At 45.8% G+C, this 27,677-nt stretch overlaps 1 protein-coding gene across 11 annotated transcripts in view; it reads left to right on the top strand.

Moving 5' to 3' along the window:
- Positions 1–27,677, top strand: part of CELF4 (CUGBP Elav-like family member 4) — an 860,161-nt gene that overhangs the window by 486,725 nt on the left and 345,759 nt on the right. The window contains exon 1 of one of the 11 annotated variants that reach the window (XM_045021208.1): positions 9,601–9,841. The exons of the other annotated variants lie outside the window; for them this stretch is intronic. Within the exon in view, the coding sequence (XP_044877143.1) occupies positions 9,709–9,841 (133 nt within the window). The 5' untranslated portion in view covers positions 9,601–9,708. Of the gene's footprint in view, positions 1–9,600; positions 9,842–27,677 lie in introns of those variants that run through there. 11 annotated transcript variants of the gene reach the window in all.

Genomic DNA, 27,677 nt, shown 5'->3' with positions numbered 1-27,677 from the left:
TGTCCCAAGTCCCGTGACTACTTGGAATGGTATTTGCTTCCCAGTAGGAGGCAAGGGCGGTTGTTTGGGCTTTTTTTTGCCGCTCTCCCCTTCTCCAGGTTGATGTACCTGGTCTTATTCCCTCCACCAAACGTGGATCTTTGAAATTAAGCTCAGTGAAATTCCTCTAAAAGAGATTTTGTTTTGTTTTTATTTGATCAAAAGTAAAACATAAATTAGTCTTGTGGCTTCCATGTTCACATGTAATACACACGCCCATGGAAATATTTGGCATTATTGTTTGTGTTCTAGTATCACTAGAGGCTGAAACTGAGGTTGGGGAGCCATTGTGCTAGGTGCTGCATATATGCATAGTGAGAGATAGCTCCTGTTCCTTTGAAAACAAAAGCAGAGAGATGTGAAGTGACTTGCCCAGGAACATAGTGTAGATCAGTGGCAGGGTCACAAAAAGAATCCTCAGTCTCCATCTAGTGCACTATTCACTAGATCACACTTCCTCCCTTAAGAACAAAAGAATGGCCATACTGGGTCAGACCAAAGGTCCATCCAGCCCAGTATCCTGTCTGCCGACCGTGGCCAATGCCAGGTGCCCCAGAGGGAATGAGCCTAACAGGTAATGATCGAGTGACCTTAGCACAAATAAATCTAAAAATATATTATTTTAATCAGCCTCATGGACTAGCTTTCTTACCAACCACTTTCTTTCCAACCAGTGGCAAAGCGTGCACCAATACTTGTTCTTCAAGTTTCTATGACTGATACCTGGAGTTTCCTACCCATAACCCAACCCCTTCAATGCATTTTTATTTTGTATAACATCTGTTATATAAACTGAATCCCCCAAATCCTAGGATTAAACTAGAAAAGATGAGATCCAAAAACAGATGGAAATTTGACCACGTTGAGAGCTCAGGTAGGCCCTTCATCTGCATCTGGTTCCACACTGTCCCAGAGTTCAGGATTTGGGCCTCACAGACATAGGCTGGGGCCCTGAACTCAACTGTGAATGCAGAATCTGGGTTTGGATCCAGGTTTTTGGTCTGGAGCCAGTGTCTAGTAAAGAGCAGTTGCACAGCAGGGCTGTTCCAGATGGCAGGAGATGCAGAGGGAAAACATTTTTTTAAAATTGGGATGAGGGAAGGAGAGGAGGTTGGCGTTAAATAAGGGGGAAAGGGCTGGCAGAGGAATGGGGGAGAGACAGGGTGCCTGAATGTGAGACATCCTGGAGGAAGTCCATGCTGTGAAAACAGACTTGTAGTTTGAAGTGAAGGCAAGGTGGCTCTAAAATTGGTGGCCTTCCACAGTTTTTGTAGCTTCTGCTGGACTGAATCTAGTTAACCCAAAAGTTTCCATGATTGGGCTGGGGAACTGGCTATTTCTAGGGTTTGCAGCTGGCTCTGTTGGTGGCATTAGTCTGGGGAGAAAAGAGAAGTTATGTCAGCAGGTCGGGTCACGATTCTTACATGGAGGATTCCCAACCCATCCTGCATGCTCACTGCCAAAAATTTCCCTGTTCCTGGCATGTTCTCCCTAGGCCATTGGCAGACCTTAGCATAACTTGGGTTAGAAACTAGCAAGGGGCAGGGAGTCGATGCCACTTTGATTCAATATACGCATGTAGCAATGGAAGAGTCCAGGAATTAAGCAGGAAAGATTACCCCAGCGTGCACCACTCATAGGGTGACCAGATGTCCAGATTTTATAGGGACAGTTCTGATATTTGGGGCTTTTTTATATATATAGGCTCCTATTACTCCCCACCCCAGTCCCGATTTTCCACACTTGCTGTCTGGTCACCCTAACCACTCCTAATGCACCAACGTTCACTGCACGCATAGGCCAGGCCACCCCTCGCGCTGGACCAATACAGCCCCTCAGGCACGAAACATGGTGAATTTACACTGCAGAGCCTTCGCTCTGACAGTCTGGGCTCCTGACGGCACCAGATCCCTGAATGCTTTTGAAGTTTCGCTGTCCCCTCCTCACTCCAACCACTAAATCTCTACCTCCTGCGTTTGTTTAATCAGTCGGATGGGGTGATTAAAAGCCAGGATAAAGGACAAGGTTGTTCTGCCTTAAAAAAAAATAAAAGTTTCTCATAGCCTGAGTTGGAAGGGGTGAGGTTAGTGGAATGTATCAATTTCTGTGTGAAGTCAAGTGTCTCTTTTGGGTAAGAAGATATCCGCAAATGCTATTTTAAAACAAAATATTACTAATTGAACTGGCCTCCTCTTGTCATCAGTATTTTACATATGAATTGGAGTAAAATCTTGATCAGACTGTCTGTAAGGGGAAAGCACAAGGAGCTGGGATTTTAAATACCCAATGAGTTTTTTATCAGTGCAAAGCCATCTTCTCTAAAAAGCAGTGATGTGCGTTATCTGCCTCACATCGCCGTCTGTCCTTTCCAGAACAGGTGGTTATCAGGAGGAATTTTATTCCGGACTCCTGTTTTGATAACACTTAAAACTATTAAAAAAGAATCCCAAACGAGGAGAGCTGCTAAGTAAGTGATTAACCACTTACGAAGGGCGAATCTGTGGCTGGCTGGGTTACGGAGGAGCTCCACTGACATAAGCTCTTTAGAAGCAGGCTGTGCTGAGATGCTGTGGCATTTGCACATTCATTGACATCAGACAAACAGCCCCAGATATTTAAAATCTTTGTGAGCCCTTGTCTGAGAATGGAATGTTCTGGAGCTGCAAAGCATGAAAGCGTTGCTAGTAATAATTCATGTCAACAGCAATATACTGGAGGCTAAAGTCTTGAAACAGGATTTGGCCAGGTGTGTGCGTGGGGGTGGGAGGCAGGAATGCGGAATTTTTGTCGCTATGCAATAAACTCCCATTTATCCAAAATCCTAGTATCCGAACCTCTGCATTAGCCAAAGCCTTCCTTGTCCCCCAGCATGAGATAGATACATGCCCTCTGCAGCATGTGTCTCATGCTGGGAGGTGGGGGGCAAGGATGTCGTTTGGATCATGCAGAGGCTAGCATAATAGAGCAGAGACCCCCCAGCCTGGACTGCGAGGAGGAGGCGAGCCCCTGGCTGTGTGGCAGGCCACCCTGCCGCTGTCTGGCTCGTGTAGCAGCACAGGGAGCCCGCTGTCACGGGAGCGAGCAGGACCGGAGTGAGGATGGCTGTGACAGCCAGGCTGCCCAGGGCTCCGTGCCGGCCAGCGCAAGGTGCAGGGAAGGCTGCGGCCTTGGCAGGGCAAAGCAGAGTCCTGGTTGAGGGTCTCTGCTCTGCCCCACCAGGACCAGGGCCTCCTCCTCTCTGCACTTTGCGCTGCCGCAGGAGTGAGCGAGCGGGGCTGAGCAGAGACGGGGCTGCGAGGCAGAGGAGGCTGAACCCCTGCCGTGGAGGAGACCATCCCAGTGCTGAATGGCTCCTGCTCTCCTGATTATCCAAACTCCCGATTATCCGAATAAAATCCACATCCCCCCTGCTATTCGGATAATGGGGAGTGCACCGTATGTGTATTTACCTGTACGTATATACACACAGACATCTATTACACAAACAGAGATACATAATCATATGCATAAATGTATATGTACATACACACACACACTTGCACACACACAATAAGTGAGTCTGTCTCTCCTTGCAGCAAGAATTGCTCAGTTCCAGACACTCCCTGGTGGCTTTTCAGACCCCAGCTGAATATCTGCAGTTTTGTATGCAAAATGGAAACTTGGCGCAGTCCAAGTCTTCCGATCCAGGCATTGGTGCCGGCCTGCAGCCGCTTCTCTGGTTGGGAGAAGAAAGGCCTGTAGGCATCACGGCAGCATGGAAAGTGGCTACATCGAAATACTTCAGCACATGATTTCTTTCCCCTGACATTGATTCAAATCTCCTCTAAACCTCAGAAGCATTAATACGGTTAGTGGGCTTGTGTGTGTGCCGCATGTGGGTGCCACCAGATTTGATTCCTTCTCACAATTGACTGGTAAATAATTTAGCACCAGTTTTGCTTTGAATGGGATTGGAAAGAACCACACTGAAAACACCTAGTCTGCTTACGGCTTCCAGGAGGGGCCTGCTTTCTCGCTCCCTCTTTCATGGGCTGGGGAAGATTTTAAACAGGGAAGGGAGTGGGTGTGTGTTTGTGCAAACCGCAAGGCCTGGTGGAAGCTGCCCTTTGACGTGCAGCAATTTCATACCCTCTCTGCTCATCAAAAGGACACTTTTTATAACCTGAGAAAGGATCTTCGTGTGGGGTGGGAAATGACTGGAGGCCAGGAAGCATGGACAGTATACAATCTCCTTCATGGGCCTGAGTGGGAATGGGGCTAGAATAAGAATTTACCCCAAATCAGACCCTCCTCCCCACCATTTCAAATCTATCAGACTAAAATTGTGTATTTATTTATTTCCAGCATTGCAGGTCTCGGCACTTGTTGGGTTCAGCCAGATCCGGAGACAGCAAGCAAAGGCATTTTTTTCTGTGGGGTCGGGAGCAGTATGGGGTACACAAAGAGGAAGCCAGAACTTCGGCCAACTGGGTTGGATATGGGTCCAAGCTTTAAGATGGGTCTTTGAATGGGCCCAGAATTCTGAGCCTTTGGAGGTTCATATGCTGCTGGTCATATGGGGTCTGTTGTTAGCTTCTCCAGTGTAGATTTATGCAGCTAGGGTAATATAGGGATGAAATTGATCAAGACGCAGATGGCAAGCACCAGGTCATGTGCACCATGAGTTCCATCATAAGGTCTAGGAGCTTCATAAACCACATGCTGGCCCTCTGCACAGGGATCAGTTTCACCCACCAAAGAAACGTTAGTGGTCAAACCACACGACTGAGAATCTGCAGCTCCGGATTCTGATCCCGGCTTTGCTGAGCTTGGGCTGAGCACTGAGCCATCCTGAGACCATTTCCCCACCTGTGAAATGGTTCTTGTGAGAGTTAACAACCTCGCGGGAGAAGGGGGTGGGGTTGGGAGGCTCAATTCAGCAGTGTCTGTAACAGCACTTTGGGATCGTCAGATGGAAGGTGCTATGGGCACAGGGTTGCCAACTCTGTAGTATTTAAAAACCGGACACTCCAGCAGGAGTGCTGGAACCTCCCAACCCCGCCTCTGCCCCGTCTCTTCCCCCGTCACTCTGCCCCCTGTTTGCTCCTTTTCCCTCCTGCCCCTTTCACTTGCTGCTCCCCCCGCACCAGGACAGGAGGGACTTGCCTGTGGAACCGGGGCTGAGATCTGCAGCTGCCTGACGCAGGTAGGAGGTGGCTCTGGCTCTGTAGGAGCTGGCACGGGTGATGACCTGCTGCCTCCCCGCCCCGAGCAACTGGACTTTTAGTGTCTAGTCAGTAAATCAGGTCCCCTTTTTGACCAGACTTTCCAGTTGAAAACCGGGCACCTAGCCACCTTCTGTGAGCAGACGCCAGATCAGTCAGGACTGGAGCTCTTGCTCAAGGAGATGCACTTGAATAGATCGAACAGAAGTTATGGGCTTGATACAGAAATTACTCAGTGAAGTTCTGCGATCTGGGTGATTCCAGAGGTCAGACTAGATTATCACAATGGTCCTTTTTGGCCTTAAATCATGAATCAGTGCATGGCACCGGCTGTGCCTGGCCTTTCAAATGCACTGCATGGCTAGACTGTATTATCTTTGCTCTGCCGGGGTGGTGTCATTTCCTATTATTAGAATTCAATTCTATGTTTGTAGTCCTATAAGAGGAAACCAACGTATGCCCTGCGAGGGCCTGGCACCATACAAGATGTATGTTATGGTGTAACACTTTTAATTTCATTGCTCTCCTTGACCTTTGCACTCCTGTAGCACCTTTCAGCAGAGCTGTCCAGATGTTTTATAGACGTGAATGCATTAAAGATTCATGGTCCCCTGTGACACAATGCCCATTTCACGGAAGGGTAAAACAAGGCACAGATCAGGGCAAAACGTTCACACTTAGGAACCTAAAGATAGGCCCCTACATCAATATTTAGGTGTCTAAGTAAGGGTGCTGACACTTAAGGTAGGACAAGAAAGATTTTAAGGCTTGCCTGGGAGCAAGACTCCCACGTGCTTTGCAGTTAAGCTAAAGATGTCTAACGAAGAATGGAATTGTAATGTGCAGTGACCCTTAATGTGAGTACCGACTCCAGGCATGCAGGGCTTGGAGGGAGTAAAACATGCTAATGAACAACATTTGAGAAACCTGTAGAAATGACCTCAAATAGCTTTTCCACACACAACAACATCACCATTTTAAGGTTCACTAACTCAAGACCCTCCAGGGGAAGAAGCAAATGTTGGATGTTCTACTGGGAAACTGGGAATCTACCTTTCCAGTTATGTACTCCCTGATCCCTGCAGGGTCTCAAGGTATTATTATGATTGTAGGACCTTAATCCCATCAATGGTCCTGAGCAGAATGTTGTCCATCCTGCATTTCACACCAAAGTTATTTCAATGGAATTAGAGGAATTGCAGAAACACTTATCTGACGACTGGTATTTATTTATTTATTAAAAGGTGGCTAGTCAAGGCTGCTAAGGAGGGTCGGAGGTTTGCAAGTGTCCAGGTGAAAGGGGACTATTCAGGCATAGGGTAGGTGAGATGTACGAAGTATATAATTTATCATGTCCATGTAATTTCTCACACGGCTGGGTTCAAATCTGAATACAGCTCTGTATTCAGGTTCTCAATGCCTGGGTATGTTACAACCTCAAGGTTTTGTTTGGGATTATTTTTTTGCTGGGTTGTGTGTATGGGTTTGAGAGAGAGACAGACTTGGGAACACACACCTGTTCAACTGTCCAGAAATGGGTGCTATTTATGGGCAGGTCTACCCTAGAAGTGGTACATCAATGCAGCTGTGCCACTGTAGTGCATCTGGTGAAGACACTCTGTGCCAACGGGAGAGCACTCTTCTGTCAGCATAATTACTCCACCTCCTCGAGCGGCGGAAGCTGTCCCCGCAAGAGAGTGTCTCCCCCTGACATAGCAGCAGTGTGGACAGTGCTTAGGTTCCTGTAACTTCTGTCGCTCAGGGGGTGTCTTTTTCATACTCCTGAGTGATGTAAGTTAGATCGACTTAAGCAGTAGTGTAGGACTGCCCTGAAATACTCTCAGTAAGATGAATCTCTTGCCATCTAGGTACTTAGATGCCCCTATCTGTCTCCATAGTAGCCAAGTACCTATAAGAGTTCATGAACTCAACTGGCCAGATTCAAACTTGGTGTAAGTGAGAGACAATGGAACGGCACTTACATTTGATCCTTTGGATAAAGCACTGGACTGGGACTCAGAAGCTTTGGGTACTATTCCTGGCTCTGCCATTGGCAGGCTGCATGACCTCAATCAAGTTCTTCACTGCTCTGTGCCTGTTTCCTGTCACGCCCTTTGTCTTGTCAATTTAGACTGAATCTGCATTACAGCAGGAACTATCCCTCTCTGTATGTACAGCACCTAACACAAAGAGGCGCCGATCCTGTGCTGTAACTGTAATAATAATGTGTATGATAGCAAGAGGATTAATGAGATTCAAAAGGAAGGATCTCACCATTAAAGTCTCAGGGAGGTTGCTGGATGGGGCTTAACCCCAGTCTCCTGCAAGGCTTGCAAATGCACCCAATTACTCATACCTGCATCTGTAGCTAATTGGCTCCTAGCCAAAGGCGATGGAACTAAGCCCTAACAAGCAGACTAAAGAAGCTCAGTTTGGGGAGATACTGCAGAGGAAACAGGTCTCTGTGACTGTGAGAAGCCCAGGGTTAGGGTAAGAGACAGAGCGAAGTGGGGCAGCGCACTACAGGGGCAGCATAGGGGAAGCCCCGAGATAGGGTTTTGCAAGTACAAGGAGAGGATTTGTACTTGTACGGCTTGACAGAGCCTTGGCTGGGATGATTTAGTTGGTATTGGTCCTCCTTTGAGCAGGGAGTTGGACTAGATGACCTCCTGAGGTCTCTTCCAACCCTGATCTTCTATGATTCTATGACTTCAGTAGCCCAAAGGGGAAGCCGAATTATGCAGACTCATTTGGATTGTTCATCATACCACAAACTTTGTGACTTGGCTGGAGGGCTGAGCTACAGAAGCCTTGGAGCCAGAGGCAGCCACCCAGCAGAAGGCACTGAAGCCGAAGGTACCGGCAACGTTAGGCCTGGCTACAAGGGGACACTCCAGGGTGAGTGTGCCCTGCCATAATGGCTCTTGAAAGCTTGAAAGAAAACTCAACACACAACTTCAGGCAGCGCCCCAGCTCTGCGGTGCACTGAAATCCCTCCAAAGAAGCCAGCCAGCCTGAACACTAAAATATCAGCTCACCAACTGGAGTAACCAAAGAGAGCGAATGAAACGAGTGCTCTGCAGAACGAAGAGAAAGGAGAAGAGGGAAGCAAAATTCATGGATGAAGGCCTTATAAATGTCCCTGGCTTGGGAGAAAAGGTTTAACAGCCACATGTAGAAGATTGCACTTGGTGCACCATGGTGCTGATGTTGGAAATTACAGCTCTGGAGCCTTCTCAAACCGGTCCCTGTGTTTGCTTTTTCAATCAGCAAATGTCAGGTTGTCTCTTTCTATCTCTGCATTCGGCTGTGCCAGAGCTTAAATGAGACCTCAGAGAGAGCAGTGCTCCAGACCTTTGAAACTGTTCATCTCTCACGCCCCTACCACTATTAACTATCAATTCCCCCCCGCTCCGTTTTTTCCCCAGTAATTCCCACCCACCCTCTTTTTTTTTTTAATACATCCAGTAAGTCAATCAGTTTCAAATTATTGGTCCCAGAGACAGATGTTTGGTGAGTCATTTAGCTGCACGAAGTTCTTCAGACAGTTTGCTTTTCCACCTCCTGTTCGGTTAAAGGATCTTTTGAGGCTTATTTTTCCTTTTCAAAATGTCTTTAACTGCCGAGCGCTCACTCCCACTGGGCAGACTAATGATGTTGGACACAATATGTGTGAACATCTCTTTAGAGGCTATCTCCCGTCGGCAACATTCTTGCCTATAAAATCATTGTTTATTTAGTCCTTAGGCCCAGGAACCATCTGCAGTCCCCTTGGCTCCTGTTGTTTTTAAAGTCCTATTAAGTTTCTCCCCTTCTCCTCAGAGCATTATTTTATTTCTAAACAGCCACAGACAACTTCCTGTCAACGCAGCTTCTGCTAGGCAAATTAGAGATGACAGTTTCATTCTTTTGACTGTGGCAGGCTTGCCTCCGATGTTATTTAATGTGAAAACAACTGTTATTTATTTTAAAAATAAAATAAAAAGAAGAAGAACTGGGAGGATAGCCCAGGGACCCACGCAACGTTAAAGCATGAAGGGTTGGAAGGACCTACTTTATGGCCATGACAGAAGACAATCAATGAATGGTCACTCTGTGTCATTCCCAATCTGTCTTCCTCTGACAGGGGCTGAACATTAGAGAGGGAGGGGGTTGCTTTTTTTCCCCGCCCCTTTTTCTGTTGAATATGCATGTACCGAATTCACAGCACCACATCAAGGAGGGAAACAGATTGTGCCATGGTTTATGCCAGCATAAATCCGGAGTGAATCTGTTTATTCCCGTGGAGTTACTCTGAATTGACGTTGGTATAACTGAGGTCAGAATGCAGTCCCGTTCAGGGGCTCCTGCAATGTGAAGCAGCCAGAACGCCAGTTTAACTGGCCTCCCTGGCACGACGGGAAGCTCCTGGTAGCCCAGAGATGACAGAAAGGCTTGCAACCCTGCAGCTCCACCCGAGAGGAGAATGCCACAGCATCCCTGGGCTGTGGCTATTCTCTGCTGCTGGAACAGCCTCTTGAGACGATGGGAAACTGGGCACGACTTTACCAGGAACCAGAGCAGTCCCTGGCCAGGGCTAACATACAAGGGCCGCAAAGGTAACCTGCCACCACCTTTGCTCTTCCCAGCCCTCCTGACCTGCACCGTGGCCCCAGGCAGGCCTGAGTGAAGGCAGAGATGCCCTGTGGGGAGTTATTCTCCCCACGGGGCTCTCAGCCAGTACCAAGCACTGGAGCCATGAGGGAGTCAGAGCCCTGCCAGCTTCTGAGACACTTCCCACCACTGTGAAAAGGGAGCCCCTGGGAATCCGGGTTTGGCGGCTGGGTCTGGATGGGCCCAGTGCAGCGTTCTCCGTGTCTGGCTGGGGAAAAGGGGCAGCTTGCTGCAGGTGTTCTCTTCCGCTGCATCCCCTTGGGCTGGGCAGGGGTGGAGGAGCCAGTCCCAGCCTGGAAGCCATGATGTCCGTGGGGGAGAGGAGGCCGGGCGGCGCTGCGGAGAGGTTTAGTGCTTTGTCCCCCCAGGTTCCAGGACATGTAAGTGTGTCTAGACTGCACACCAAGCCCAGGCTCTGACTCTGGTTTGAGCCCAAGCCCCCTACCGTGCACACACAAAACAGTCTGACTCGGGTCAGCAAGCACTCGGGATCTGGGTTTTTAGGGCCCTGCTAGGTGGGTCAGAGCCGAGTCCCACCACGACTTTGGTCCAAGCCCTGTCATTTTGTAGTGTGGACACAGCTCAAGCCGCAGACCTGAGTCAGAGGGTCTGCTTAGTGCAGTATGGACATGTTAGCATGGCTGCGAGACCCGGGTTTACAATGCAGTGTCGATGCTCACACATGGGCTTGGAAACACCGAGCCCACGAACCCGGGTCCCACAGACCCAGATTTACAATGCAGTGTAGACACATCCATGGAGGCCTCATCCCCAACTTGGCTGCAGCTCCCAAGCTCTCCTGCTGAGCAAAGGAAACTGGGGAAGATCAACTCTCTGTCTTTTCCCAGGGCCCATGCTTCCCCCACTGATTTGTTTTTATTCTGAGAGATGGTCCCCACTGCCCAGTCTTCTGGAAAGCATTCAGGCCCGGTGTATGCTTGGCGCTCACAAACGACAGTCATTAAAATCCACTGAACGCACTGAGCATCTGGGCTGGAGGTGCTTATCTGAAAGCACGTGCAAGAGAATATTGTCACCGCTCAGGCCGCTCCACTTCCAAGGGGAGACAGACTAGAGGAATGACAGGCAGGCAGAGGTCAAGATTCAGAGACCTGGTTTCTCTTCCCGGCTCTGCCATTGACCTTCGGTGTGACTCTGAGCATTGCCCTTCTGTGTGCACCTCTTTCTCCTCCCACCCTGTGCCTAGCAAAACGGGCTCCTGATCTCAGATGGGGCCTGTAGATGCTGTTGTGTTACTATAACAACCTGTGCATAGTGAAAGAGACCCAGTGTGCCCCCATCAGATACTGACAAGGGGTGTTAAAATATATATTGGAGGCTGAAATATTGTCTGATATCAGCAAAACTGAATTTCACGGAGGGGATACAAAGTGCATTAACAAAACCCGGTAAAGGAGCAGAGGTCATGCCTTGGGAAAGCTTTCTTCTGGATGCAACAGCATGTAGGAAAGAATTTGGTGACCCCCCCAAATCAATATCCAAACTTTTTGCATTTCTGCGTGAGCTTCTTTAGCAGCTCCGAGCACAGGGAAGGACTGTGGGAACAGAAAGGCCATGGGCAGAGAGGAAGGGTGGTTAATTGAGCGGGGTGAATAATTTCACTTCATTGACAGTTTCAAAAAGTAAAACTAAAGAATTGTTTGGGGTCAGACTGAAAATGAACATTTTGAAATGTTTGGTGAGTCAGGAAGTTGAAAAAAGTTGTTTTGGTTGGAATTATACATTTCATTTTGACAAAGTGCAAACACTTTGGTTTGATTTCAAACATTTCAAAACGGTTTGGGATCTTTTTTTAAATTAAAAAATTAAAGGCAACTTTGAAACAAAAAGTCATTTCAAATCAACAACTGAGATATTTTCACTCTTTCAGGGTGTGTTTTCCCCCTGTAATGAGCAATTTGACAAAACAAAGCAAATTTGCAAAATGTTTCTCTGTCGTCGATTTTGGCATTTTTCAGTAAACAAAGTTTTGGATGAAAAATTTCACCCAGCACTAGTGGTTAAGGCTGAGGACTGGGAATCAGAAAATCTGGATTCTAGGCTTGGGTTTTTGACACAAGGCCTGAATAGAATAGAAGAAGCAACCTGTATGATCTTAGGCAAGTCACTCACCCTCTCTGTGCCTCTGTTTCCCCACCTGTAAACTGGCCATAACAACACTTCCCTAACTCACAGAGGTGTTCTGGGGCTTAATTTATTAATGTTTGTTAAGCCTTTTCAGATCTTGGGTGGAAGACAGTTATCAAGTGGAAAGTACATTTTTATGAATTCTAGGAAGAAAAAAACCACTTTGGAATAAGCTTGTGGCAGTTAAACACCCAAGTGGCAGGACATGAGGGTAAGGCTTTGTAACTTTAACTGTACCCTCTTCTTAGTATGCATCACAATGAAGAGTTTAGAGCAGATAGATACCAGCTGGGGAGCTGACCCCAGACAGTCTCTTAGATAATACAGTATAACTTCATATAATTGTCTCTACAAACTTTGATACGCATGCCTTCTGTACTTACATTATTTTACTGTGGTATTCGTCCAGTTGGTTGTCATTAACTTAGACAGTTTATCTTCTTCCTATGGTTTGTATTTTAATAATCTGGGCTGCTACCATGTAGGTTGTGTTTACTGTTTTAACTAGCAGGGCAACTTTACTTAGGGGAATATGGCAGCTCCGTTACTTCAAAGCTCATATAGCTGCACATTTAGGTGGCCTATGTACACCCGTAAATTTTCAGTATCATTTTATGTTGCTGCTCTATGTAATCTGTTGTGCACTGTTCTATTCTGTATAGGGTCTTATGGCATCCTCATTACTGTAGTATCTGAGCACCGTCCAGTAGTTTATTTAGTTATATGACTAACTTCAGTCATGTATGATTCATTCTCTCCTCTTTGGGGGGAGAATTGTGTGCGCCGTGGAGTGTTTGGGGAGAGTTTTGTTTTGCACACGCTGCTCTGTGTTTATATGAAAGAAGGCGGGTTGGAGAAGTGTTTGAATGGAAGGTGGTGAGGTTTGTGATGCTCCCTGGTTCCAGCCAAGGGAGTGTTCCACATACCCAGACGATCCCCAGAGAAAGCCCCAGCTCCTGTTATGAACCTTAGTTGCTACAGAGTTTGACAAGGTGATTCAGAGCCTCTAACTCGACCGGAGGAAAGCACCTGCTCCCATAGATCACAGGAGATCTGCAGGGCAGTCATCTATGCCAAACGCACGCTGGCCAAGGAGTACAGGAGCCAGGCTCCTCTCCTGTGCTTCTTAGCAGACCTGGAGACTCCTGGCCCAGTCAGGCGCCCAGAAACGGAAGGAGCTTTGGGTGAGATGAAGGGGAGCCACTGGAACTGAAACCAGATTGCTGTGGGAAACTTTAGGCACCAAGATGCTAAGAATGGGCCCATCACATTCAGTATTTTCAGTAGACCAGTTGTAAATCATGTAGGGGCACTGCAATTTTTATTATCAGAGTATCCACAGGCCTCAGCTGATATCAGGGCCTTCTTATGCTAAGGGCTCTACACACGCATACGGAAAGAGAGTTCTTGCCCTGAAGAGCTTACAATTAGAAGGGCAAATAACGGATTTTTTTTTTTGGCTCACTAGCCGTTCTGAAAAAAATCATTAAAAAATACCATTTGCTGTCTAAGCCGACAAAAATTAGGAGGGGAAGTAGAGGTGAAGCAAGATACCAACGCAGCCCAGCAGGTCAGTGGCAAAGGTGAGAAGATAGGACTTTGGACTCCTTAGCCAGCGCCTGTAGCTCGTATACCATACGGCCTCTCCAGCAGTTCTGACAGGCAAGCTGCCTGATGCAGGTGTGTTTTTTTCTTATCTGTTCATGCACTGCATAGCCTCAGCCCGTGCTGGACAGGCTGCCGGGAAGAATCTGCCTGTTGGGGCCCAAAAGCATCATCCTTTGGGGTAATGCTTCGCTTCTGTGTTTCCTTTTTTACAACCCACGTTTGGTAATAGACAAAGCTGTATCCTCTTTGGTTATTGAAAAACCATTGCTGTGCTACTGAGGGGAGGGGTCCTGCTTCGCTTACTCATTTTGTGTAACCTTGACACGAATAATTAAGAGGACCCTACATGTGGACAGGATAGGGGCCTTGCGCATTAGATCAGGATATACAGAGCTGTGTGGCAGAGGTAGGGAGAAGAGATACAGTAGGGCAGGAGGGGGCATTTTCATCATGAAATTGCACAGTGAATCAGAGTTGCATCAAAAATAAGATCATTTTTCTTTAGGGTGCCTCCCAGAAGAGTGGGGTACAGTGGATAGGGTGCTAGTCTAGGACATGGGAGACCTTGGTTAAATCCTCTGCTTTCCCATCAGCTCCTTGTGGAACCTTGGTCAACCTCACTGTGCCTCAGTTCCCCATCTGTAAAATGGGGATAATTAGCCTTACCTCAAAGGGGCCAGGATAAACCCATTCAAATTGTGAGGTTGTCAGCTACTACGGTAACAGGGGACAAGTATGTATCTAAGAGAGAGCAATGCTACATTTTTTTAAGCAGTGGATGCTGCACTTGCCATTGGGCAGGGCGCCCTGTGGGGACATTGCACTGCAAAGTGGTGTCATGCTGATGGGATCAGTGAAGTGAGACTGTTCCACCAGGCCGCCGACTGGTTGGCGTGCCCTCGAACAAGCTTCCCTGGATGTGAAAGATGCCTCCATGCACCACAACCAGTTGTTTCTTTTATACAGAGTGCGGGGGGGGAGGAGGGGGAAATTACTTTGAGCCAGCACAATTGAACCGAGACAGTATTTGGATGTGACTGCAATTAAAACAGAAGGTCTTGTAGATGTAGGAAAGAAATTCCAGCTCACGGAGTCCATGGAGAATGCAGCATTTTGTATCCACAGAGGCAGGCGTACATTATAAATACATCTGTAGCTACTGGGATAGGTGTGAAAATGTAATTAACTAAAAACCTGTGGAGTTTAAATGGACTTTTAGTTGTTTCTTTTTTTTTTCTTTCTTTTTTTTTTTTCTCCAAACACCCCTCTCCCCCCCTATTAAGTTAAGTTTAGACTTGTGGTTCTTCCAACTCCCACTGGCACAGTGTAATTTAGCAAAGGTTGTTCCAGTAGAATTTGAAATTAATAATTTCAAATAGGCAAATCAATGATATTTAAAAGCTCCCTCTTGTGTGTTTGCACAATCTGCACAGGTATAAAAGCTAATCACTTCTTGCCAGGGAAGAACATTTCTCATAGGTTTTAAGTAGAGCTTGGCAGATTTGGGGTGGAGGGGAGCATCAGGTTTCATTTGAAGTAGATGTGTGTGATTTAATATTTCTCATTAATTTAGGGCCCATGAAAAGTAACGATCTGTTTAACCAGAGAGAGGAATCGGCAACCCTCTCAAGAGGTCTCGTGCTTTTGTGTAACTATGACAACACCCTCGATTAGAGTAGAGGAGCCTGAAAGGAAATGCGGTCAACGGAGGGCGAAAAGGGGCATGGTCAATAAGAAGGATCGAAAGGAGAGTGCCGGTGGGAGGGCCAGTGCAGTGAAAGGTGCTGGACTGGCTGTTGGGTAGGGTGACAGTCTCTGTTTATCCACCAAGCAGGTAGAATATGTACAGCAGCACTGTAGGTTTCCTTCACACTGTCCTTGCCCACCATCCCCCACCCATGACCCACCTCTATGGGCTCAGAGAGCAGTTCAGTCTCGGTGGCCTTTCTCCTGCCAACAGCAGCACCCAGAGATGAGATGGCTGCATGTGGTAGATTGCCAGCCATTGGAAACTGACCGGAGAGCATCCCCTCATTCCCAGCATGCCACTGTACACCCTTCAGATAATAATGGCTTTTGGCTTCTAACCACATGGGTCCCATTCTTGCAAACACATGCCCTGATGGGCAATTTTGTGCATATGAGGAGCCCCATTGAAGTCAATGGGACTGCTGATGTGTATAAAGTTACCAGCTGGCATAGTTACCCCATGGCTGGGCTGGATCGAAAAAACTTACCTAGGGCAACAAGCCTCCATAGACCCTTGCCAATTCCTTTAGCCTTCCAGTGGAAACCAATAACACAATAACCAATAACATTGACACAAATAAAAGGCCCAGATCCTTAGCTGGTGTAAATCGACAGACTATCCCTTGACTTCAGGGAAGCTCTGCCAATTTAAACTAGCTGAGGGATTTGGCCCCAAACCCCTGTGTGTGTGGTGTCATCAAATCTTTGTTTCATTTTATTTTTAAAATAAGCAAACTAGGAAATGGCTGTTTGGAATTTCTGCAGAAGACACAATCCTTGCACCTTTCATTTGGCCCTCATTTGGGGTCTGATCCTGCACCCACTGAAATCTTGACTTCTGTGGGTCCAAGTTTAACCCTCTAGATGTATAATAAATTCCATCCCACAGAGGCCTTGGTGTTATCTCGCTTTAAAACCACTGTCAAGTACAGTAGACCCGATTTACGGTGACTTTGGCTGAAAGTTACTTCTATGCTTCGTCGTGTGAATATTTTAGTTCCTCTTTTCATCCTCCATCCAGCAGAGCACATTGACATCAACGTGACTACTCATGTGCTCGAAGCTGTGGTTAAAGTGCTTTGCTGGATTGGCGCCATACGAAAGCCACTGACATTGGTTTTGGGCCTCATTGGAGCCTCTGTTTATAGTATTGATGTTTTCTTTTTTCTGTGGAAAGGAATGACTTTTGCTACAGAAGGGTTCCGTTCATCCTGACATCAGGAATATGGGGTAATTAAAAATGTTAGTCCTGCTAGAAAAGTGGGGACTCCCTTACCATTCTCACTTTTTTGCAATATTCTTTTTCTAGCGTCCTTCATTTTGGATCACACATCCCCTCTTTTGGATCTTTGGAACTATAACGGGATTCTTGATCACCAAGACAAAGTATATTCGTAGTCTTTTGTTTTGATGGTTTGTAAGCAGTTCCAGAGGCTGGCTCTGATGTCTGGAACAGAGCATAAGAACTAGAACAGTCACTATGGTCCACAAAGTCCATTCTCCCAATATTGTCCAGGACTAAATGCTTCAAGAAGATGGAAGAAACCTGCAGAGGGTAACTTGCTCAGAGGAGGAGTTTCTTTCTAGCCCCCTTAGTTAGTGGCTGGCTTCTATTGTGTGGCTTGAGGGTTTCTTTCCTAAATCCTGCTGAGCTCTTGGCCTCAATTTCTTGTGGCAATGAGTTCCACAACTTGATTGTGCAGCAGGTAAAAAGGTATTCTGCCATAAACTACAGGGCACCATTTATTTGCTAGATGAGTATTTTTTCCCGTGCTTCTGCATGAAAAGATCCTGTTCAGCCAGCCCTGCCTTATCAGTAGAAGAAAGGACAGCTGTTTGTGCTGCAATACTCTTTCAAAAAAGTTCCAAGAAGGAGGAAGTCTCTGACATTTGTATTCTCCTTGCAGCATCTCTTAATAATTTAATTCCCATTAGAAGTGCCTGTGTTGTAGGGGGAAAAGATTTATAGAGAGATTTCACTCCAGGTTGGGTTTTTGTCTTTCTGTGTTTTCTTGGCATTTATCATGCATGTTTTAATTTGGATCTGAGTCTTTCTACCATCTGGTCATTATTGCAAAGAAATATTAATTTTCTCTGAGTGACATGGGCTTCATTCATCATGGAACTAGCTGATTGCCCCTTGGTTTTTTTTCCTTTACTTCAAATGAAGTCTAAAGTTACTTAGCACTGAGTGGAAGGAACATGGTTCAGTGAAGTTTCCGAAGTTAATAGCATCCAGTACTTGAGCTTTGCAAAAATGGTAGCCCTGATCTTTTCACTAGCTCTGGGTGGAGAGATCCCTGTGCCTGCACACAGCTGCTTCTGCAGCACCAGTTGCAGCGTTGAGGAGTGAAGCAAACAGAAAGGGCTAGAGATCATCTAATGATCAAATTCACTTTCCAATATTTAGCCACAAAATGCTGCCAAAGGCCAAATGAAACCCAGAGGATCAAGCCAAATGCTGTTCTCACCTGCACCTGTTTAAACCAACAGGGGGACAGAAGTTGGCCCAGAGAGCTGTATGAAAATTCCCGGCAGCTGGTGTTTGTTGCACAAATGAACCATCCTACAAGCCCCCCATCCTTGAAGTTAGTGGGAGTTCATCATTCAGGGTCAAGCCAGGACCTTTGGGGTAAATTAGATGGCATTGCTCTCTGACCGTTTTAGCCCAGTCCCCTTCTCTATATAAGAACCTTTGTTTTATGCACGCTGTTACCCAGAGGACGGTGCTAGAGAGTCGAGAATGGGTGTGGGGGTCAGAACTACCCTTAGGACCATGGGATGTGTGCAGCTGCACAGGAATACATCTTTTGTATCCCTCATCATCAAATTGCTTTCAGCTGCTCTCTTCTCCCAAGGTGATTATTCCAAATCCTTGGACAAAGTTGTTTCTGCTTGACAGTTCTATGGACTGATCCATTTGGCAGGGTTATGTTCATTGTTTGCAGGCAATCCTTGCGACACCAGGGAAAGGGAAAAAAGATTCTGTGGTGTGTCAGTGCAATGAATGTTGGATGCAGATGGAGGGCCAGCTTCAGAAGTCCTGCATAAGATGGTACAAGTTTCACCAGTGGTTCTCAACCAGGGGTGGGTACAAAGAGGTTTTCCAGGGGGGTACATCAGCTCATCTAGATATTTGCCTAATTTTACAACAGGCTACATAAAAAGCACGAGCAAAGTCAGTACAAGCTAAAATGTCATACAGACAATAGCTTGTTTACACTGCTCTGTATGCTATACACTGAAATGTAAGTACAATATTTATTTATTCATAATGCTGTGGTAAAAATGTGTGATTGATTTTGTGAGCAAGTAGTTTTTAATGGAGGTGAATCTTGGGGGTACGCAAGGCAAACCGGATTCCTAAAAGGGGTACAGTAGTCTGGAAAGATTGAGAGCCAATGAGTTAAATCACCAGCCTAGACCCTCTTCCATTCATGCAGAGTCCCTTGACCTCCTTACACCCTCATTGTTGATATATCAGGGAGGCTACTCTCACTTAGACTCTCTTATCTATCAGCAGAGCAGTAGCAGGTAGATCTGTGGGAAGCCAAGTGAAAGCAAAGGGGCAGGGCTTGACCTACAGTACTATGTATATCACCTCTGAATTTGGTTCTTGACCTCAGGCTTCTTAGCTGGGGTTAAAGATGGAGAGAGGTAGACTTTTGCCTTCACCAGCAGGAGACACTGTGGCCATGGCAATGTGCTTATACAGTCTGGTGCACTCCCGTATTGAGCAAACAGAGAGGATGACATAACAATTCGGTTCGTTTCTGAGCTTCAGTTCCAGTGCCGTTTTTGAAGTCAGAAAGCCCATTCTTCTTCCAGCACGGCAAAGGTTTTGGAAGAGATAGAGTAAGAGAGAGAATGCGTGTCTCTTTGCTGAAAGGGAATGCTAAGTACTCTTTGGTGGAGAGTTCAAAATATAGAAGCAGCTTAAGGAATTGATTGTCGATCAAAAATTACCTCCACACCAATCCCTCCTCACAAAACCCTTGAGCTGGAGTTTCCTCTCATTCACAGTGGTTCTACCTCAGTGTAATTTCATTGAAGTCAGTGGAGCCACTCCTGATTTACGCTAATGTAAGGAGGACCAGAACCAGGGCCTTGGGTTTTTTGACATCCAAGCAAAGGGAAGAGCACCAGAATCATCCAGTGCAGCAGTTGACAGAGAGAAGAGGCTGGACAGTAAAGATAGAGGAAGCCTCAGGTGTTGACAGTGTGTAAGGAAAGGCTGCCTTTCCTCTTTAATGATGTTTTTCTGGAATTCATTTCATGACAGTGTCTGCCTGAAGAACATCTGCTCCCTCAAATCCAGCCCTACCACTGGAATAAATTATCCATATCTGGCAGCAGCCCATTATTAATGGCTGGAATTTTTTAAGATTCTCCAGTTTAATAATCCCGAAGCTAGCGGCTAGCATTCCTCAAAGGAAGCCATGTATTTGTCCCGTCTATTTGTTTATTACAATTATTATTATTATTATTATTATTCTTTTCTGTTTTCTCTTCAGATCTGAGTATCATCACATGATTTTGCCATGGCTCCAGAAAAAAAAAGCCATTAGTATCCTATAAATCAAAAAGAAAAATTACATCCTCAAACTTAAAAGACTCCCCTGAGTGTTTTGCTATTATTACCTGTGCAAGGTTGCACATGTGGCTTCAGAAACATCTTCTTCCATCAGGAATCATCAGGTAGCAAGATTGCTCACTTCCATGCAGGAGACAAGTTTTATTAACTTCCTTTTCAGCATATACCCTCATAGTTAATGATGCAGCACACCTTTGAGGTGTCTTAATGTAGGCCGTTTATCAAAAACTGCAACTGCGTATAAATAGGACTATGTTCTTTCAATATGATAAATCCCAGCCAGTGTTGGGATGTTCTACATCTCTCTCTTACGTATAGTAGCTTCCTCTAATTGCACAGTTTGACTTTCATAGCAAGTTCTGACAAATGCCCTTCCACTACAGGTCCCCTCCCCTATGCATATACGCACACATATGCACAAGAGCAAAGTAAGTGCTAATTATGTCCTTGTTAATTCTCAAGTTCAACACTCCATCACTGTTCAGCAAAGCTTGTAAGCATGTTCTAAAGTCCCATTGAATTCAACAGGACATAAGCAGGTTCTTAAAGTTAAGCACATGCTTTAAATGTTTTCCTGAATTTGAGCCTATGGACTCGATCAGGGCAGCCCAGAGGGGGGGGCAAGAGGGGCAATTTGCCCCAGGCCCCGAGCCCCACAGGGGCCCCCACGAGAGTTTTTCGGGGCCCCTAGAGCGGGGTCCCTCACTCGCTCCAGGGAGCCCGGAAAACTCTTGTGGGGCCGGGCGCAGGAGCTTCTTCGCTCCTGGTCTTCGCCAGCGGGGGGTCCTTCCGCTCCGGGGCGGAAGGACCCCCCACTGGCGAATTACCACTGAAGACGGAGCGGGACCCGCCGCCGAAGTTCAGCTCGGTCTTCGGCGGTAATTCGGCGGCGGGGGGCCCTTCCGTTCCGGGACCCGCCGAAGACTGGGCTGCACTTTGGCGGCGGGTCCCGCTTCGGCAGTAATTCGCCAGTGGGGGGGTCCCTACCGCGGGTCTTTGGGGCACTTCGGCGGCGGGTCCCGGAACGGAAGGGCCCCCCGCTGCCGAAGACCCCAGGCCCCCGGAATCCTCTGGGCGGCCCTGGACTGGATTAAAGTAAGAGGGAAAACTGCCATCAGTATGTATGGTAGAGCATAAGCCCCTCAGGGCCTTTATTCCACCTGAGTACCATTTATGTGTAGAGCTGGTCAGGAATTTTTCAATGAAACATTTTTCACCCCAAAATGCCAGTTGTTCCAAGCCAAAACTGTTTATGCATTAGCAGCAGGTTAGATGAAACATCCTACTTGAAAAATTGTTCTTAAGTAATAGTTCTGAGAGTGTCAAAATGGCCCGTTTCAACAGAGTTGAACCAGAAAGCTTCCTATGTTTAAGTCAAAATGAAATTTAGAAATTTTAGTAAAATTTACACCAAAAATAGGTTTAAAAAGGAAGTGGGGAGAGGAGGTCAAAATCAAAATGAAACATTTTGGAATTATCAGAATGAAATGTTTTGATTGACCCAAACCAAAATATCATTTATTTTTTTAATTTTCAGCTTGTGAAAATAGGAGACATTGACTTTTTTTAACTGAGATGGAAAAAAACTCTTATGGGATGGAAAAAGGTTTCCCACCCAGCCCTGCTTATGTATCAAACCCTTTGTCTTGAATGGGACTGTTCAGCTCAGTAAGTGTATTTCAGGCAGAGATGGGGTGGTTACATTGGGCCCTTAAGACTGGATTGGAGACAGCAGAAAGCCCCTCTGATCAAAGTCGGCTTTGGATCAGGCCCTGAGGAAATGCAAAGTTTCCTTGTTCCCCAGGAAAAAGAAATCATGTCAGGAAATACGGTTGCTAACTAAACCCACTGATTTCCCATTGTCACTCTTGTGATTTGTTAAGCATTGGAAAGATGCTTGGTGCTGTGTGAAATACACAATGGAGACAGTCGTTGCAAGGGGCTATCTAAGGCCTTGATCCTTCAGTCAGATCCATGCAGACAGGAAAGTCAGTGGGGGGCCTTCACTGTAAGGAGCCATGGATGCGGAGGCAATTGCAGGACTGGCCCCTTAGAGCTTACCATCTCAGCAAGGTAGATACAGAGTGCACAGGACACATCAACAAATAAATCTGTTAGTCTTTAAGGTGCCACCAGACTCCTCGTTGTTTTAACAGGACACACTGGGAAGCCCAGAGGAGAGGGTTGTGATGGGTTGCCCCCCCACCCCACCCCAGGATGCCACTACAGTACCACTGAGCCCATCTCTTCCACCAGCCTGGGCTCCCTTACACTGTCCCACTGAGCCAAATCCTCAAGCCTCCTCCAGCCCACACCTTCTGTTCAAGGTATTTGTGTGGCTGAACAGGAATTATGTGCTTAAAGCTGAGCATGCACTTAAGTCTGGGATTTACAACAAAGCCTAACAGAGATAAGTGCCAATCTCCCATTGGACTTCAACAGGAATGGGATGCTTAATTCTTCTGGGTTTCTTTGAAAAATTCCTGGCTAACTGCTTTGTAGAATCATGGCCAATATAATGAAAGAAAAGCACAAGAATGGGGTCACTAGTTATACCAAGAAAAGTCTTGACTAAATTTAGTTTAAGGCTGCACTGATTTTTAGGATAATATTGTTAAATCCTTGATGAATCTCTTAGGATCTGATCCAAAGTTGAATGAAATCTATGGAAAGGCTTACATGGCTCTGGCTCAAGTCCTTACCAAAGTGAAATGCGTTAAAAATATCATAACCAAAAGATTCCTGAAGTGGTCTGTGAAACAGCCAATGAATTCTGAGCTCTGCTATAGGAATTCAGCCCTTCATTAAAAAAAAAAGTACACAGAATGTTCAAGTGATATCAAAACTGAAATTAACAGGAGTTCTGAAAAATTCCCCAAGCTGTACATGGGTAAGATTATTTTTTTTTACAGGGGAGAGGATGTTCTCTGTGTGCTATTTATTCCATGCTAAATTTAACACATCTTGAGAATGAAGCAGTTTGTTAGAATACAAGTTTCTCTTTCTTTCTTTCTTTCTTTCTTTCTTTCTTTCTTTCTTTCTTTCTTTCTTTCTTTCTTTCTTTCTTTCTTTCACCAACTTAGGAGGCTTTAGTGTAAAAATGGCTCATAGGAATACCACAGTTTTATTTATGGTAAATTTATAATAAGGATGTTCTTTGTCAATGTCTGAGAGATTTATTTATTGTATCTCACTTTTGAAACTGCTGATATTGATTGTTTCAAGAGATTGCCTTAAAGGAAGAGGGGAAAAAAACCAAGCAAACCAAGAATGAAAAGAAATGCCCATGCTGTTATCAATTACTTCATAATGAGATGTGAGTGGAGAATTTTAAACATTATTCCTAGCATTACTGTGGAATAAACAATATATTTACTGGAAATTATACTCCAGTGATGAATGGTATGGTTTCAAATGTAGTCTGCACTAATGGGGAGTCTCTCGAAATGGCTAAAGCACACATTCCAAACCACGTTTTTTTAAAAATGAAAACCGAATTCGCTGTTTATGCCACAGACTGAAATTAATGAATCGCCTTTGCAGGTATGAAACAAGAAAAATCCCAAACCCTCCAAAAATATTTCAAGCATAACATTATTTGTTGTCATTTTGTCCCATCGCCTCCCACTCGATCCCCTTTTCAGTCTTTGGCTTTCGATGCCCCTGATCTTCCTACAACGTGGGTTCTGTGGAAATTATTCTGACATTAGCTTTCCCTTCATTCATTCACCCACCCACACCCCCACACTCTCTCCCCCCTCCAACACACACCCTCATGTAGAATAGGGAATTGAACATTAGTCACAGCAGTTTCTAGCAATGACAGACAGTAATTTACCATTTTATTGTGATTCAGTGCCTTGGACAGAGGCACACATTGCCTGTCATGCTGTGTTCATCACCGACTGTGGGAACAAGCATTGCTGTCAAATAGTAGAGCCCATATAATGAGGACACCTAGGTATAACATAAAAGATTCACAGGCAAAGGACTTCTTTTGTAGGGCTTAAAACCTCTAAAGCAGTATGAGCTTGTTAGAGAATGAAAAACTTTAGAAGTGATGCAGTCAGATATTTTTGTCTTACATCTATTTCGTGTACCAGTAATGGTATCAATAGAACAATATGTAAAGCTTTGTATGGAAAAGACTAAGTGATCTATTTGCATTATCTAGTTGTGTTGCAGAGAAAAGCTAAAATGGTGTTGGGATGACAGGGGAGAGGAAACCCTTCTACCTATCAGCAACGCTGTTGGATCATCTCTAATGAGATTTTGGATTATTTTCATTTGTCTTCATTTCTAGCCAGCGTGGCTCTGCAGGGCATTATTTCATGAAGAGAAATCTAGAGGTGGGCCAGCAGGTTATTTCATGCCCTTCATGCCACAAACAGCTGTCATGGGGAAGAAAATTGACACCCGAGTTCAGATTAATCCTCCCATCAAACTTAATTGGAAATAATGGACCTGATCCTCAATTGGTGTAAACTGACATAGAACTATTATCTTCAGTGATGCTAAACCAATTTATATCCAGTGAGGATCTAGCCCACTATATATTGTATACACATATTTCAACTTCAGATCTATCTATCTATCTATCTATCTATCTATCTATCTATCTATCTATCTATCTATCTATCTATCTATCTATCATCCCTACGGGTATCTAAGTGTACCACAGTATCACCCCGATATCTGCTGGGAGAGCAATACAGCAGTGCACAGGCAATCCAGGAAGTTTCTGGAAAGTGTAGGGGACAATTTCCTGGTGCAAGTGCTGGAGGAACCAACTAGGGGAAAAGCTCTTCTTGACCTGCTGCTCACAAACAGGGAAGAAATAGTAGAGGAAGCAATAGTGGATGGGAACCTGGGAGGCAGTGACCATGAGATGGTCGAGTTCAGGATCCTGACACAAGGAAGAAAGGAGAGCAGTAGAACAGAGACTTTGACTCCCTCAGGGAACTGATGGGCAAGGTCCCCTGGGAGAATAACATGACGGGGAAAGGAGTCGAGGAAAGCTGGCTGTATTTTAAAGAAACCTTATTGAGGTTGCAGGAACAAACCATCCTGATGTGTAGGAAGAAAAGTAAATATGGCAGGCGACCAGCTTGGCTCAAAAGTGAAATCCTTGCTCGTCTTAAACACAAAAAAACAGCTTACAAGAAGTGGAAGATTGGACAAATAACCAGGGAGGAGTATAAAAGTATTGCTCAGGCATGCAGGTGTGAAATTAGGAAGGCCAAATCACGCTTGGAGTTGCAGCTAGCCGGAGATGTTAGGAGTAACAAGAAGGGTTTCTTCAGATATGTTAGCAACAAGAAGAAAGTCAAGGAAAGTGTGGGCCCCTTGCTGAATGAGGGAGGGAACCTAGTGACAGAGGATGTGGAGAAAGCTAGTGTACTCAATGCTTTTTTTGCCTCTGTCTTCACAGACAAGGTCAGCTCCCAGACAGCTGCACTCTGCAGCACGGTATGGGGAGGAGGTGACCAGCTCTCTGTGGGGAAAGAAGTAGTTCGGGACTATTTAGAAAAGCTGGATGAGCACAAGTCCATGGGGCCGGATGCGCTGCATCCAAGGGTGCTAAAGGAGTTGGCCGATGAGATTGCAGAGCCATTGGCCATTATCTTTGAAAAATCATGGCGATCAGGGAAGGTCCCGGATGACTGGAAAAAGGCTAATGTAGTGCCCATCTTTAAAAAAGGGAAGAAGGAAGATCCAGGGAACTACAGGCCAGTTAGTCTCACCTCAGTCCCTGGAAAAATCATGGAACAGGTCCTCAAGGAATCAATTCTGAACCACTTAAAGGAGGGGAAAGTGATCAGGAACAGTCAGCATGGATTCACCAAGGGCAAGTCATGCCTGACTAACCTAATTGCCTTCTATGATGAGATAACCGGCTCTGTGGATGAGGGGAAAGCAGTGGATGTGCTATTTCTGGACTTTAGCAAAGCTTTTGATACAGTCTCCCACAGTATTCTTGCCAGCAAGTTAAAGAAGTCTGGGCTGGATGAATGGACGGTAAGGTGGATAGAAAACTGGCTAGATGGTCGGGCTCAACGGGTAGTGATCAATGGTTCCATGTCTAGTTGGCAGCCGGTATCAAGTGGGGTGCCCCAAGGGTCAGTGCTGGGGCTGGTTTTATTCAATATCTTCATTAACGATCTGGAGGATGGTGTGGACTGCACCCTTAGCAAGTTTGCAGATGACACTAAACTGGGAGGAGTGGTTGATATGCTGGAGGGTAGGGATAGGATACAGAGGGACCTAGACAAATTAGAGGATTGGACCAAAAGAAATATGATAAGGTTCAACAAGGACAAGTGCAGAGTCCTGCACTTAGGACAGAAGAATCCCATGCACTGCTACAGACTAGGGACCGAATGGCTGGGCAGCAGTTCTGCAGAAAAGGACCTACGGGTTACGGTGGACGAAAAGCTGAATATGAGTCAACAGTGTGCCCTTGTAGCCAAGAAGGCTAATGGCATTTTGGGTTGTATAAGTAGGGGCATTTCCAGCAGATCGAGGGATGTGATCATTCCCCTCTATTCAGCACTGGTGAGGCCTCATCTGGAGTACTGTGTCCAGTTTTGGGCCCCACACTACAAGAAGGATGTGGATAAATTGGAGAGAGTCCAGCGGAGGGCAACAAAAATGATTAGGGGGCTGGAGCACATGACTTATGAGGAGAGGCTGAGGGAACTGAGATTGTTTAGCCTGCAGAAGAGAAGAATGAGGGGGGATTTGATAGCTGCTTTCAACTACCTGAAAGGGGGTTCCAAAGAGGATGGATCTAGACTGTTCTCAGTGGTAGAAGATGACAGAACAAGGAGTAATGGTCTCAAGTTGCAGAGGGGGAGGTTTAGGTTGGATATTAGGAAAAACTTTTTCACTTGTAGAGTGGTGAAGAACAGGAATGGGTTACCTAGGGAGGTGGTGGAATCTCCTTCCTTTGAGGTTTTTAAGGTCAGGCTTGACAAAGCCCTGGCTGGGATGATTTAGTTGGGTTTGGTCCTGCTTTGAGCAGGGAGTTGGACTAGATGACCTCCTGAGGTCCCTTCCAACCCTGAGATTTTATGATTCTATGATTCTATGATCTGAGTTCACCCTCTAAAATATTTTGTCTTCAATGTTAAGGTTCTTTTAGGTATGTAGCCTGCATTCAGTAAAGGTCTGAAGACTAAACACAAGGAAAGATTTGAGAGCATACATGAAAAAACTCATCTAATCTGCCAACACTGGCCAAACCTCTCACATTGTTCATGGAATTCAGACAGCAGCGCTGCTATGAAGGAGCTGCGATCTGCTAGCACATTCTGGCTGTTGAGCTGTAAAATGTAGAGACAAAGCTTTACTTGGCTTCAAATTCCTGGTCCATTGCTGGCACACAATCTAGCTTTCAAAGTGTAGTAGGGCTTACCCAGACCAATTGCAACCAGAGACACAGTTCATCCTGTTAGGGCTTATCAGCATGGGATTGCCGACTGGCATGATATAACTCTGTGTGTGTGTGTGTGTGTGTGTGTGTGTGTGTGTGTGTGTGTGTGTGTGTGTGTGTGTGTGCATGTGCGTGAATGCATGCATATAGGTCATACTCTTCCGTGTGTGTGTGTGTGAGGGAGGAGGATAGACATAAATGACCTAACAGGTCTTTTCCATCTCAAATTTCCATGGTAAAAACACAT

The sequence above is a fragment of the Mauremys mutica genome, chromosome 6 (assembly GCF_020497125.1).
Source record: "Mauremys mutica isolate MM-2020 ecotype Southern chromosome 6, ASM2049712v1, whole genome shotgun sequence".
Classification (NCBI taxonomy): Eukaryota; Metazoa; Chordata; order Testudines; family Geoemydidae; genus Mauremys; species Mauremys mutica.
Note: the sequence above shows the minus strand (reverse complement) of the source record. Positions and strands in the feature narration are given on the sequence as shown.